The 13370-nt window shown below is 38.5% G+C and overlaps 1 protein-coding gene across 1 annotated transcript in view; it reads right to left on the bottom strand.

Moving 5' to 3' along the window:
• Positions 1 to 13370, bottom strand: part of col4a3 (collagen, type IV, alpha 3) — a 221777-nt gene that overhangs the window by 94768 nt on the left and 113639 nt on the right. The window contains exons 27-28 of the mRNA XM_063016668.1: positions 10573 to 10671; positions 1774 to 1863 (exon numbers count right to left, since the gene is read on the bottom strand). Coding sequence (XP_062872738.1) covers positions 1774 to 1863; positions 10573 to 10671 — 189 coding nt within the window. The remainder of the gene's footprint in view (positions 1 to 1773; positions 1864 to 10572; positions 10672 to 13370) is intronic.

Below are 13370 nucleotides of genomic sequence, written 5' to 3'. Positions count from 1 at the left end.
AGCAGACTTGTCAGAAAATGCAAAAAGTGAAGTAATGTCCTCTGTGTATGTAAAAAAAAGTACACACCGGCATCCTTAAATTCTATTTATTATGTGCTTGAACATTTGTAGAACTTAAATCTTTTATTTCCTAAAACTTGAAACAATCCTAGTATCTAATAAATAAGCATGGTTCAGTCCAGGCTTCTCTATACAGATGAAGAAGAAGTTGTATGTTAAATTTACATTGACTGACTTTTACTTCATTTCAGACAATATGAACCGAATATGTTTAATGTTTTGTCTGGTTAACTTAATTTTATTTGTTAATGTACCTCCATTCCAGCATTTTAGGCCTGCACCACATTCCAAAAAGTTTGGTTGGTAAAGCATTTACCACTCTGAAAGGTTGCTATTCCTTCTCATAACACTTAAAAATGTTTTAGCATTAAGGATAGCAAGCAATGAAGTGTTTCAGGTTATTTTGTCCTATTCTTCCAGCAATTATATTTAAGGTGTGCAACAGTATGAGTTTTTTTTGCTTTTTTCATATTCCTCCACATATTCTTTATTGGGTACAGGTCAGGGCTGCAGGCAAGCAATTTGAGTATCCATACCCCGTTTTTACGCAGCCATGCCTTTGTAATGTGTGCAGCATGTGGTTTTGCATTGTCTTGTTGAAAATGCATGGTTGTACCTGAAAAAGATTTTTTTTCTTGAAGGTAGCTCTAAAATCTCATTGTAGTTTTTTGCATTAATGCTGCCCTCACAGACGTGTAAATTACCTTTGCCGAATGCCATGACAAACCCTGGATTGATTTAATTGCTGGTAACAGACTGGATGTGTTTTTTTTTCTTTTTTACTGTTTTCCACTGTGTGATGGTCTATCCCAAATGCTTCTAGACATGGTTAATATAGGGCTTCTTTTTTGCACAGTAAAGTTTTAAGTGACATTTGTGTTGTACTTGGTATTGTGGTGCTTGAATGTCTGCCAAAGTAATCCTGAGGGTTTAAAGATCACAGGGGTTCAGCCTAAGCTTGTGCCTTTGCTCTTTGTGCACTAAAGTTCCACCTGATTACTTAAATCGTTTAATTATATCATGCACTGTAAATGTAGAAATTTACAACTCCCCTGTAATCTTTTTTCAGTAATTGTAAAATTATTATGAAAAATTCAATAATAACTTTTTTTCATGCATTTACTGACAAACTGGAGATCCTCTGCCCATCTTTGGTCTTCAAGGTCTCAGCTTTTCGTGGAAACTGCTTTTGTACCGAATTATGATTACAATCACCTGTTGACATCACCTGTTTGAAATGACATCATTATTAAGTCAATGTAAGAATTAATCATTGTCAATGTAATTTGCATTTCCCATACTGTTCCAACTGTATGATTTTATATATTATGGATATGGATGAAAGAAATAGAAAGTAAGCGGTTGATGTGCTGATAAGATGGATGGCAGCAGTCTGGCAGTAAATACACTGTTCCTCGATGGTAAAGCAGCAGCAAAGGATCTCTAATTTGACCTCTTTCTGGAGCCGTTTCTTTTATTTTTTACTAAATGGACTTCATTGGACAGACCTGGGACCTGCTAAAGGGATTATATCACACAACCATTTTCGGAATGCCTAGGTAATCAACTGAGGTAAACATAAAATAATTGCAGTTATGTACATAGAGTAAAATATTAGGATTTGCAGTAGACTAAAGCATGTGGTGTAATCTCTGAGAAAGAATGTGTGTGTGTGTGTGTGTGTGTGTGTGTGTGTGTGTGTGTGTATGTTACCTGGCAGTCCTAAATCCCCACGATCCCCTATGTTGCCAGGAAAACCAGGGTCACCAAACTGCCCATCCAGGCCTGAGTCTCCAGGTAGACCTGTGAGGGAAAGGCAGTAGAAAAGAGAGCGAGGAAGAGAAGAAAGATTACCTTTGTCCTCTTTTGGCTGTTCCCATTTAGGGTCACCATAGAATGCAGTTCCACTTCCACTTTGAAACAATCTGTAATTCCAACTGCACATCTCACCACTGTCACACTGTCCTTATACATATCTTGCACCGCCCTCACATGCTTCTATTTCACTCCTGATTTCTTCATAAAATACCACAACTTCTACACCCTCTGTAGGAGCCGTAACTGACGTAACAGATGACGTCACTTGTCATTTGTTTACGACATGACGATGCGTTCTATAATTAGACAGTTTACGTTAAATAGTATTAGGGAGACGGGGGACAACAAACAGTTTTCCGACCGCATTATACACGTTAACCAGATTTGTTTCATGAACTGTTCTGTACGCATTCCACTATATTTGTTTCTGAAAGTCAACCGGAATTTGTTCAATAAACAATTAATTGCTGGGACTTATTCTGCGCGTGCTTATTAGAAATGCGAGTCGGGATACCCTTCAGTCAACCTCAGATACCAAGTAGGATCCGTTTCGAATAGCCTTAAGATTGTCGGAAAACTTCGATTGATGACCGACGCTTCAAAGTGGAATATAACCGGCGGACAGAGGAAAGTCAGCGGTTACACGCAGAACGGAACGGACGCGACGGATGACTGCCGGTCGTGAGTAACGATTTAAATATTTGGATTAAGCGAAGTTATAACTGACGTTTACATCTCGAAATCGTTTGTCGTACAACTAACGGAAATAACAGTAAACGAATTAAACTGAAATCATGAGCGAGAAACAACCACAGAACGCCGCGGAAGCCGCGGATCTTCTAAAAGCGCGGATTGCGTCACGGAGGGGTAAATTAGGAGTATGCACGCGTAAAATGAATGAAATCAAAGCTCTAATGAAGGACGGTGGGAACATCGACCAGGTTGGAGACTACATGAAAGTGTTAACTACTTGCATTCAAGATTTAAAATACTTGCATAAATTAGTCCAGGAGCTTCTATCAGAGGAGGAAAAGGAGAATGATTATGTGGACTGGTACGAACCGCGTGCAACGAACTTTGACTACTTCTTTAAAGAGGTGGAAATGTGGAAAAGTGAACAACAGCACCTGCAATCGGCTATAGAACCAAAAGACAGTATATCTAATGTTTCTATAGGGTCATCTAAATCTAAGGCCTCCTCTGCTGCTAAGATAGCTGCTGCTGAAAGGGCTGCTCTGGAGGCTCGCTCCAAAGCCCTCCCAACTTTACACGCCTTACAGATGGAGGAAGCCATTATAAAATCAAAAAAGGAAACGGCGGAACTTCAAACACAAATGGCTGAAGCAGAAGCGAAGCTCAAAATATTATTAACTGATGACCAAGCCGAACAAAATGGCGATGCTATGAATTTATACTATGAGGCAAACAAGAGGAATCTCGCTGAATCCACTCTTGTAGAGACCTCTACCATAGAATTCGCTCCTCTAATCACAGTACCCAAGACTCCACTTCAAAGAACTCTCAAGCAAGCACAAGGCAGCTCACAAACATCCACAGATTCATCGAGCCAAGAGGATGAAACTGACCACGGCTTTCAAGATACATCTGCCATGCTACAAATGCAGAAAGAAATCACTGATTTGATGATCAAACAGCAAAATGTTGCTCTGCTACCTAAAAGAGAGGTTCCAATATTCAGTGGTGACCCATTATCCTATCAACCTTTTATTAGTGCCTTTAAATATCTCATTGAAGACAAGACTAGTAGTTGTCAAGATAGACTCTACTTTCTTGAACAGCTCACATCTGGAGCTGCCAGAGATCTGGTTCGAAGTTGCATGCATATGGATCCTAGTAAAGGATATATCGAGGCCAGGCAGCTATTGAAAGCGCATTTTGGCGATGTAGTAAAAATCGCTAATGCTTATATAGAAAGGGCACTAAATTGGGCATCCATCAAAGTTGATGACGGAAAATCTCTCTATGCCTTTGCACTGTACTTGAAAGAATGTTGTAATGTCATGCAAGATCTGGAATATATGGATGAACTGAACGTAGCATCAAACCTAAAACTAATTGTATCCAAACTTCCATACAAGCTCCGTGAGAGATGGCGAACTACAGCTTATGAGTTATACCAAAAGCTAAACACACGTGTCAAATTGAAACATCTTGTAAAATTCTTGGAAACCCAATCAAACATCTTACTGCATCCAATATTTGGGGATATAAAAGATTCAATCTCCACTAAAACCACAGCTATAAGACCAAGGGCTGTTAACACAAAGACACCCAACAGGAGCAGTAGCTTTGTTACCACTACGAAACCAGCTAATGAACAGAAAGTCAAACCGACATTAGAAGGGCAACAGCATAATCAAACCTACATTACTGCACCTGCACATCAGCTATGCAGCTTCTGTCAAGGTAAACATGAAATACTCGACTGCATTAAACTGAGTTCAGAGCCGCATAACATAAAGGTGGAACATCTTAAAAGGAATGGACATTGCTTTGCATGCTTAAAAAAGGGTCACTTAAGCAAAGACTGCAATAGGAGGCTGGACTGCAAATCATGTCATCGTAAGCATCCAACATTACTGCACATTCAGACTGAAACTCCAAGCTCGGGAATTAGCCCAAACCTCGCACTAAGAAGAGGAAACCTTGTCAACAGTGCACTAGCATCAACTGACCACGCAACAGGGGCCAGCAAGGAATGTGCACTAGCAATTGTGCCAGTTCAAGTAAAGGCTGCAAAAAGCAGCAAGATCATCAGCTCTTACGCTTTCCTCGACCCAGGTAGCTCTGCTACATTTTGCACAGAAAACCTCATGAATCAGCTGAATGCCAAAGGTCGCAGAACCGAAATTCTTCTACGAACGATGGGACAAGAAAGATTTGTCAAGAGTTATGAGCTCAAAGGACTAGAGATTGGTAATCTAGATGGCACTGTGTACATCAATCTTCCCAACGTATACACTCAAAGAAAGATTCCTGTTTCCAAAGAAAACATAATTACTCACAGTGATCTCGAAAAGTGGCCTCACTTAAGTGGAATCCACCTGCAAAGGATCGATGCTGACATCGAAATTCTCATAGGCGTTGATGTTCCGAAGGCTATGGAACCCTGGCAATTAGTGAACAGTCAAGGTAATGGACCATATGCAGTTAAGACAATGCTTGGATGGGTGGTCAATGGCCCTCTCAATACTCACAAGTCTTTGGGAAATCAAGGAATAGTGTCAGTGACAACCAATCGTATATCAATGGAGGACCTCAAAGGTCTGATAATCAGACAATACAATCATGACTTCCCTGAAAAGGATTATGATGAAAAAAGGGAAATGTCAGCTGAAGATAAAAAATTCATAAACATGGCAACAAGCTCAGTTAAATTTAAAGATGGGCACTATCATTTACCATTACCATTTCGAGATGATAAGATAACTTTGCCAAATAATTACGAGTTGGCATCCCAGCGAATGTTGAACCTCACAAGAAGATTTAAAAGGGACTTCACATATGCTCTGGAATACAAAAGGTTCATGGAAGAAGTGCTAAAAAGGGGCTACGCTGAACAGGTACCTCAAGAACAAATTACCAGAGATGACGGAAGAGTATGGTATATACCACATCACGGCGTTTATCACAAACAAAAGCAGAAACTTCGAGTGGTATTTGACTGTTCAGCTTCATTCAAGGGCAAATCTCTTAATACAGAACTTCTTCAAGGTCCCGACCTAGCCAACTCACTTCTAGGTGTTATTCTACGATTCAGACAAGGAAATACCGCTATTATGGCAGATATTGAAGCAATGTATTACCAAGTTCGAGTTCAAGAACATCACCGAGATTTTATTAGATTCCTGTGGTGGCCACAAGGGAACACAGAAAAACCACTGAAAGTTTACAGAATGAAGGTTCACCTTTTTGGTGCGACATCCTCTCCTAGTATTGCCAATTTTGCCTTAAAACAAACTGCAGTTGACAACTCGGGTCAATGTGGCACTGAAGTGCTCGACACAATTAAGCACAATTTCTACGTGGATGATTGTCTAAAGTCTGTAGATTCAGTGGAACGAGCCATCCAGCTCACTAAAGATCTTACAGAGACATGTGCCAATGGAGGGTTCACGTTGAAAAAATGGGTGAGCAACAGACACGAGGTGCTCGCAGAAATTCCAGAGCATCAAAGAGCTGCAGTGGTTAAACACCTAAACCTAGACAAAGAAAGGCCACCAATTGAAAGAGCATTGGGAATTCGATGGAACATTCAGAAGGACACTTTTACCTTCCAGATAGCCATTAAAAACAGAGTTCCCACAAGACGGGTTATCCTTTCTCTGGTTAGTTCCATCTATGATCCACTAGGTTTCCTTTCTCCATTCATTCTCAAGGCCAAACAATTTTGCGAAGACTCTGTCAAGAGAAATGTGGATGGGATGCGATCATCCCAAAGGAATTGGCCAAGTTATGGCAAAGATGGCTCGAAGAGTTAAATCAATTAAGTAAATTTGAAGTGGACAGGTGTATAAAACCTGAGAACTTCGGTGCTATAAAAAATGCAACTCTTCATCACTTTTGCGACGCAAGTGAAACCGGATACGGAACTGTAAGCTATCTTCGACTAGCAAACAATGTGGGAAAAACTCACATTGCCTTTGTGCTCGGAAAATCCAGAGTAGCCCCTCTGAAACAGCAAACGATTCCAAGACTTGAATTGGCAGCTGCCACAATGGCCGTTAAATTAGACAGGATGCTAAAAAATGAACTGCACATGAAGCTTCAGAGCTCTACTTTCTGGACAGACAGTACATCAGTACTAAAGTACATCCGTAATCAGACAAGACGCTTCCATACCTATGTTGCAAACAGGATAGCAGTCATTCACAGTCTCTCTCAACAGAGCCAATGGAGACATGTGAATTCCAAAAACAATCCGGCAGAAGATGCCTCACGTGGATTACATATAGAAGCACTCTTGAAATCAACTAGGTGGCTCAATGGACCTCACTTCCTTTCAGAAGATGAAAATAAATGGCCTGTAATAGAAGAGGTAGACAACATACCTTTAGATGACCCAGAAGTAAAGAAAGAAGCAACTATAAATTACATAAATCTGCAGAATGATGCAACTACTTACTTGATTTCATACTACTCATCATGGAGAAAGTTACAGAGAGCCGTAGCGTGGTTTCTAAAGCTAAAACGACTCTTACTTAAAAGGCATAAAAATAAAACCCTTGGTGCTACATTTAAAATAAAGGAGGAACAACTAAACTTAACCACGGAAGATTTGGATGAAGCAGAAAAATCTATTATTTGCTATGAACAGGGAAGATACTTAAACACAGAACTGGATCTGCTAAAAAAGGGCAAGTCGGTGAAAGCAAGTAGTCCAATAAGCAAACTAGATCCAATCATTGATGAGGGCATCATAAAGGTCGGAGGTAGAATAAATAAAGCAGCTATGCCTGCAAATCTTAAAAATCCAATCATCCTTCCCAAAGATTCACACATATCCAAATTGATTCTATATGACATCCATCAACAAGTAGGACACTCTGGAAGAAACCACATGCTCTCAAAACTCAGACAGAGATTCTGGTTACCTTCTGCCAATTCCGCTTCCAGAAAAATAATAAAATCCTGTATCTTCTGCAGACGAGTGCAAACCAAGAGTGGAGCACAAAAGATGGCCGATCTACCAATGGACCGTGTCACTCCAGGGCTACCACCCTTCTCACATGTTGGTATTGACTATTTTGGGCCTATTGAGGTAAAGAAAGGTCGATCATTAGTGAAACGGTGGGGAGTAATATTTACTTGCCTAGCCAGCAGAGCTGTTCATTTAGAAGTGGCAAGCACTCTGGACACAGACTCTTGTATCAATGTAATTAGGCGGTTTGTATGCCGAAGAGGACCGGTACTTACTATTAGAACAGATTGTGGCACAAACTTTATTGGTGCACAAAGGGAACTACAGACTGCATTGACTAGTATAAACGATCAAAAAATCCAGCACGCTCTGTTAAATAACCATGTCAAGTGGTTGTTTAATCCACCATTTGCAGCCCACTATGGAGGTGTATGGGAAAGATTAATTAAACTTGTTAAAAAGGTGCTTCTTTCAGTATTGAAGCAACAGACACTGGATGACGAAATGCTACAAACAGCTTTGTGTGAGGTGGAATCCATTCTAAATGACCGTCCCATTACAACAGTATCTGATGACCCAAACGATCTAGAGGCTCTGACACCGAATCACCTTCTTCAGCTGAAAGTTCAACCTCTGTTACCACCAGGAATCTTCAACAAAAATGACTTGTATGCCAGGAAACAATGGAAACGAGTACAATATCTAGCAGACCTCTTCTGGAAAAGATGGACTACTGAGTATCTTGCACTGACGCAACAACGACAGAAATGGGTAGATGTCAAAAGAAATTTGGAAGTAAATGACATAGTCATCATAGTGGATCATACAGCACCAAGGAACTCCTGGCCGTTAGGTCGTATAATGAAGACCCTGCCAGACTCGAAAGGACTCGTTCGTAGTGCCTTGGTAAAAACTAAAGGCAACATTTTACAAAGACCCATCAACAAACTCTGTTTGCTATTAGAAGCTAAAAAACCGGATATGGAGCCAATGGGCGTCAGACCCTAGAATCCACTGCATGCGCATGCTCACTTCTATGTGTTTACACATTCGTACAAATGGACTTTAGAATTGAGCTTTGAATTGAATTGATAATTATTGATTTTCAAATACATGGACTAAGTATTTCATTATTTGTTCATAAACTAAACTTTGAAGAAAAGACAATAAGAATGAACTTGGAACTCGATTTATGTTTGTATGTGTCATGATATAAATGAAGTGTATTTGATTATTTATCTCTCTTATAGTTTAATCATGATATAAATGAAGTGTATTTGATTATTTATCTCTCTTATAGTTTAATCATGATATAAATGAAGTGTATTTGATTATTTATCTCTCTTATAGTTTAATCATGATCTAAATGAAGTGTATTTGATTATTTTGGCTCCTTTATATATAAGTTTAGGTAATCGTTCTCCTTGAGTATAACAATTAGGGGCCAGTATGTAGGAGCCGTAACTGACGTAACAGATGACGTCACTTGTCATTTGTTTACGACATGACGATGCGTTCTATAATTAGACAGTTTACGTTAAACAGTATTAGGGAGACGGGGGACAACAAACAGTTTTCCGACCGCATTATACACGTTAACCAGATTTGTTTCATGAACTGTTCTGTACGCATTCCACTATATTTGTTTCTGAAAGTCAACCGGAATTTGTTCAATAAACAATTAATTGCTGGGACTTATTCTGCGCGTGCTTATTAGAAATGCGAGTCGGGATACCCTTCAGTCAACCTCAGATACCAAGTAGGATCCGTTTCGAATAGCCTTAACACCCTCTGTACTATATCACAAGCTCTAGATATACAAACACACAACTGCAACTCATTCTGGCCTTTCCTATACTTCAACAACATTCTCAAAGCAAACACTGCATCTGTTGTGCACTTTGCTCAATAGAGTTTATGATTACAGTAATTTATTTGTGGACAGCAGTTTTCTGTTGATAAAATACAATGTCTTGGATTTTGATAAAATGTTGATAAAATACAATGGCTTAAATTTTCACGGCAGTATCGGAAGGGTTGCCTTCTCCGATGAATCACGTTTTCTGCTTCATTAAACAGATAGACAGTGTGTCAGGCGAAAAACATCAGAGAACAAACACTCTGCAACCAATGCTGGAAAAACGTCACACGGCTAGAGATGTTCAACATTGGTTGGAAGAGCATGATCGAGAACTCCACGTACTACCCTGGCCCCCTAATTCACCAGATAATAATGTGATAATAATAATAACAGTGTATATTGATATCAAAACAATAAAAAGTTACTTTCTTTATTATATTCAATCTATACCCACACCAACTAAGTTTAATTATTAGCATTAAAGATGTAATGAGCCAGGGGTTCAAAAAGATAGAAAAGTCAAAATTATAGAAAAATTATAGATGTTTTTTTACGTCTGGTGATGGTAAAGGCTTGCCTTTTATGTATTAACAGTAAAATATGCAAGAAAGTAAAACCTACAGGCGTACAGGATGCAGGTGGAGGATGTATTTTATTTGATAGTATAAACAAGGAAAAGTCACTGATAGTCACTGATACTTCACACTGATTTGCCAACACAAACAAAAGAAAACAGAGCTCAGACAAGTGCAAGTTCTACAAATTATAGAAAGGTGATGAGGTAAGCCATTATACACTACCTGACTTAGTTACTCATAAAAGAAACCACTGAAAAGAAAAATTGCTCTTTAACTTTACCATGCCAACAATATTTAATATTCTAGACAATATATTTAAATATTCTAGACAGATGATGAATAAAAAAGTTATTATAAAAAGCCACCAATATTTATAGCAATTTATTTTGTTTAAATATAATGTAGACATTTCACTTAATTACATTTAAATCAATCCCCCTTTCAGTAAAGTATATGAGATGGAAAATACAAGACTAAGAAAAAAATATAATGGAAGGAGTAAAAACCTACAAAAAAATAAAATAACAGACAGAGTCAATTATCTTTTAATATTTGTTACTTGGTTAAAGTAAAAACTGAACTAACAATTTTACCTGGTGGTCCTGCTTGGCCTCGTAATCCATTTTTCCCAGCATTCCCATGAACCCCTTGGCCTCCTCTGTCCCCCTTAGCCCCATTAACGCCAGGACAACCTACAAAGCAAAACAAAAACAATTTGCTTAAACACAAAACAGATTCATTTGCTATATAAAAAATAACATATCATATTATTATATTAATAATAATCAATTATTTGATATTTTAAAAATGAATCATACCTGATTACGATAGTCCGCTTAATTTCGAAACAAATAATTGCCCCAATTATGCACTGCACCAATAATAATAATAATAATAACAACAACAAATGTAACAGCAAGGGGTGAATTCTGGGGTTCAAGTACAAATTAACTAAATGTGGCCCGATATGTGAGCATAGAACAGGAAGTGACACATAAGGAGTGTGTCAAATTTCAAGTAAATTAAACAATCTGTGCTTGCGTAACATTATCTTGCAAGTTATAGTGCCACCTAGATCTGCAGTTACACTACTTTTTTGCCATAGCCTACAAATCAGGCCATGGTATGTGACTTTTGTCACAATCTGTGCAATGCTTTCTGAGTTTCTGCTTTCTGAGCAGTATATGTGTGCTCTATGCTTGGCTTGCTCCATCCATGTTTTGGATTGGAATCTGGCAAGAACACTATATAAATGTTAAGATTTTTTTTGATAATTATTAAAGTTAATGTTCCCAGGATTTCTTTGATACCATATTTGCTTATGTTTGATGAAAATTCAGAAACTAGTTTGTGCTTATTTTGCATATTATGCAAATTAGCTTAAAATCTCACTCAAGCTCACTGTACACCACACACACACACACACACACACACACACACACAACATAAGTGGCATATGGAAGAGTAAACACTGAATAAACAGATAAGTCTTTAGCTGAGAGTTAAATAAGATAAGGCTTGTGGCATCACTGAGGAGTTGTGGTAGTGCATTCCATAGTTTTGGGATTGTGGGAAAGATTTGGCTCAAATAAAAAGGCTAGTACCCAGTATCTAAGTGAGCTATCTATGTATAGGGGAGAGGGATTTCAAAGATGGGGCAATTTTTTTTTTCCTAAAGTGAATTTTGAACTGAATATGGGTGAAGTCAGTGCAGCTGTTGAAGTAATGGTTATTTGTTATTTTAGTTTTTCTCCATTAATAATAGGAAAGCAGTTTCTATACTGTGGTGGGAACCAGACTGAGATAGCCAGACTGAAAAAGACTTATTATTAGAATTGTTTTATTAATGTTAAAAAAATACACTCACTCACTTTCTTAACCGCTTATCCAGTTAGAGTCGCGGGGGTGCTGGAGCCTATCGCAGCTTTTCAATGGGTACAAAGCACACCGTAACACCCTGGCCGGTGCGCCAGTCAATCACAGGGCGGACACACACACACACACACCCATTCACCTATAGAGCAATTCAGTGTTTCCAATTAACCTGACTGCATGTTTTTGGACTGTGGGAGGAAACCGGAGCGCCCGGCGGAATCCCACGCAGACATAGGGAGAACATGCAAACTCAGCACAGAAAGGACCCGGACCACCCCGCCTGGAGATTAGCCCCCAGTAACCATTACAAACTTGCTCAGGTACAACCCATCACCTTCCAGATCACTCTTCAGGCTAACTGGGCCACACGTGACATCAATTGTAATGGTTTTAATTACTTATTTACTGTTGCCTATATGCCGTACATATGTAAATAACTCATTTTAAAACATGCCACAAAATTTGATATACATTTTTGTGTAGAAGTTATGCAGTAGATGCATGCAGTAGATACATATTTTATATAATTACATTAATTTCCACCCCCCATTATTCATCTCCAAGATGTGCCTGCATGTTTACTACATGATTTTAACGATTTTTACACATGTGGAATTAGTTTTAGCTAAGCCTAATGCTATATGGTGGAAGGCTACTGGTGGTTACTTTTGTTAACTAGTTAAAATTGTTAACCAGTCACACAGCATGTGCTTCTAGCCACATTCCCACACGGTCCTTCCCCTTTGTAGAAAATGTGCTGCTTCACCACCACCAAAGTTGCCTATCCCTGTTTCAGGTATAGAATGTCAATTAGTTGATTTTGTAAAAAAATGCTAATTGAGTATTAATCATGTTACATTTAATGTAATTATAAAAACATAATGAATGCTTCACATTCATAAATAAATATATCCACCTGTAAATGTAATACATGGCAACATGCAGCAGTACACCATAGCTACACCAATGGTGTTAATAATAAAGGAATGTAAAAGTCACTGGTATATGTGATAATTAAGTCACATAAAAACAAAGTATTTATGATCAGGGCCACTTAAAAACATATTATTTATTTGGAAAAATATATATATTGAGGTGGCATTGAAATCAATACTAAGATCCGTGTGCTGTAATTATAGCAAGGGGTGGCTAAACAAAGTACAGTACTAAATCAGGGGACTGATTCCTTTTTTTTTTTTTTTTATCACTAATGGGGCGGCACGGTGGCTCACAACAAGAAGATTTGATCCCCAGGTGGGGTGGTCCGGGTCCTTTCTGTGTGGAGTTTGCATGTTCTCCCTGTTTCTGCATGGGTTTCCTCCGGGAGCTCCGGTTTCCTCCCACAGTCCAAAGACATGCAAGTGAGGTAAATTGGAGATACACAATTGTCCATGACTGTGTTTGACATTAAACTTGTGAACTGATGAATCTTGTGTAATGATTAACTATCATTTCTGTCATGAATGTAGCCAAAGTCTGTAAAAGATGATGTTAAAATTCAAAATAAATAAATAAT

This window comes from Trichomycterus rosablanca, chromosome 20 (assembly GCF_030014385.1).
Source record: "Trichomycterus rosablanca isolate fTriRos1 chromosome 20, fTriRos1.hap1, whole genome shotgun sequence".
Classification (NCBI taxonomy): domain Eukaryota; kingdom Metazoa; phylum Chordata; class Actinopteri; order Siluriformes; family Trichomycteridae; genus Trichomycterus; species Trichomycterus rosablanca.
This window is presented reverse-complemented; position numbering and strand designations above follow the sequence as displayed.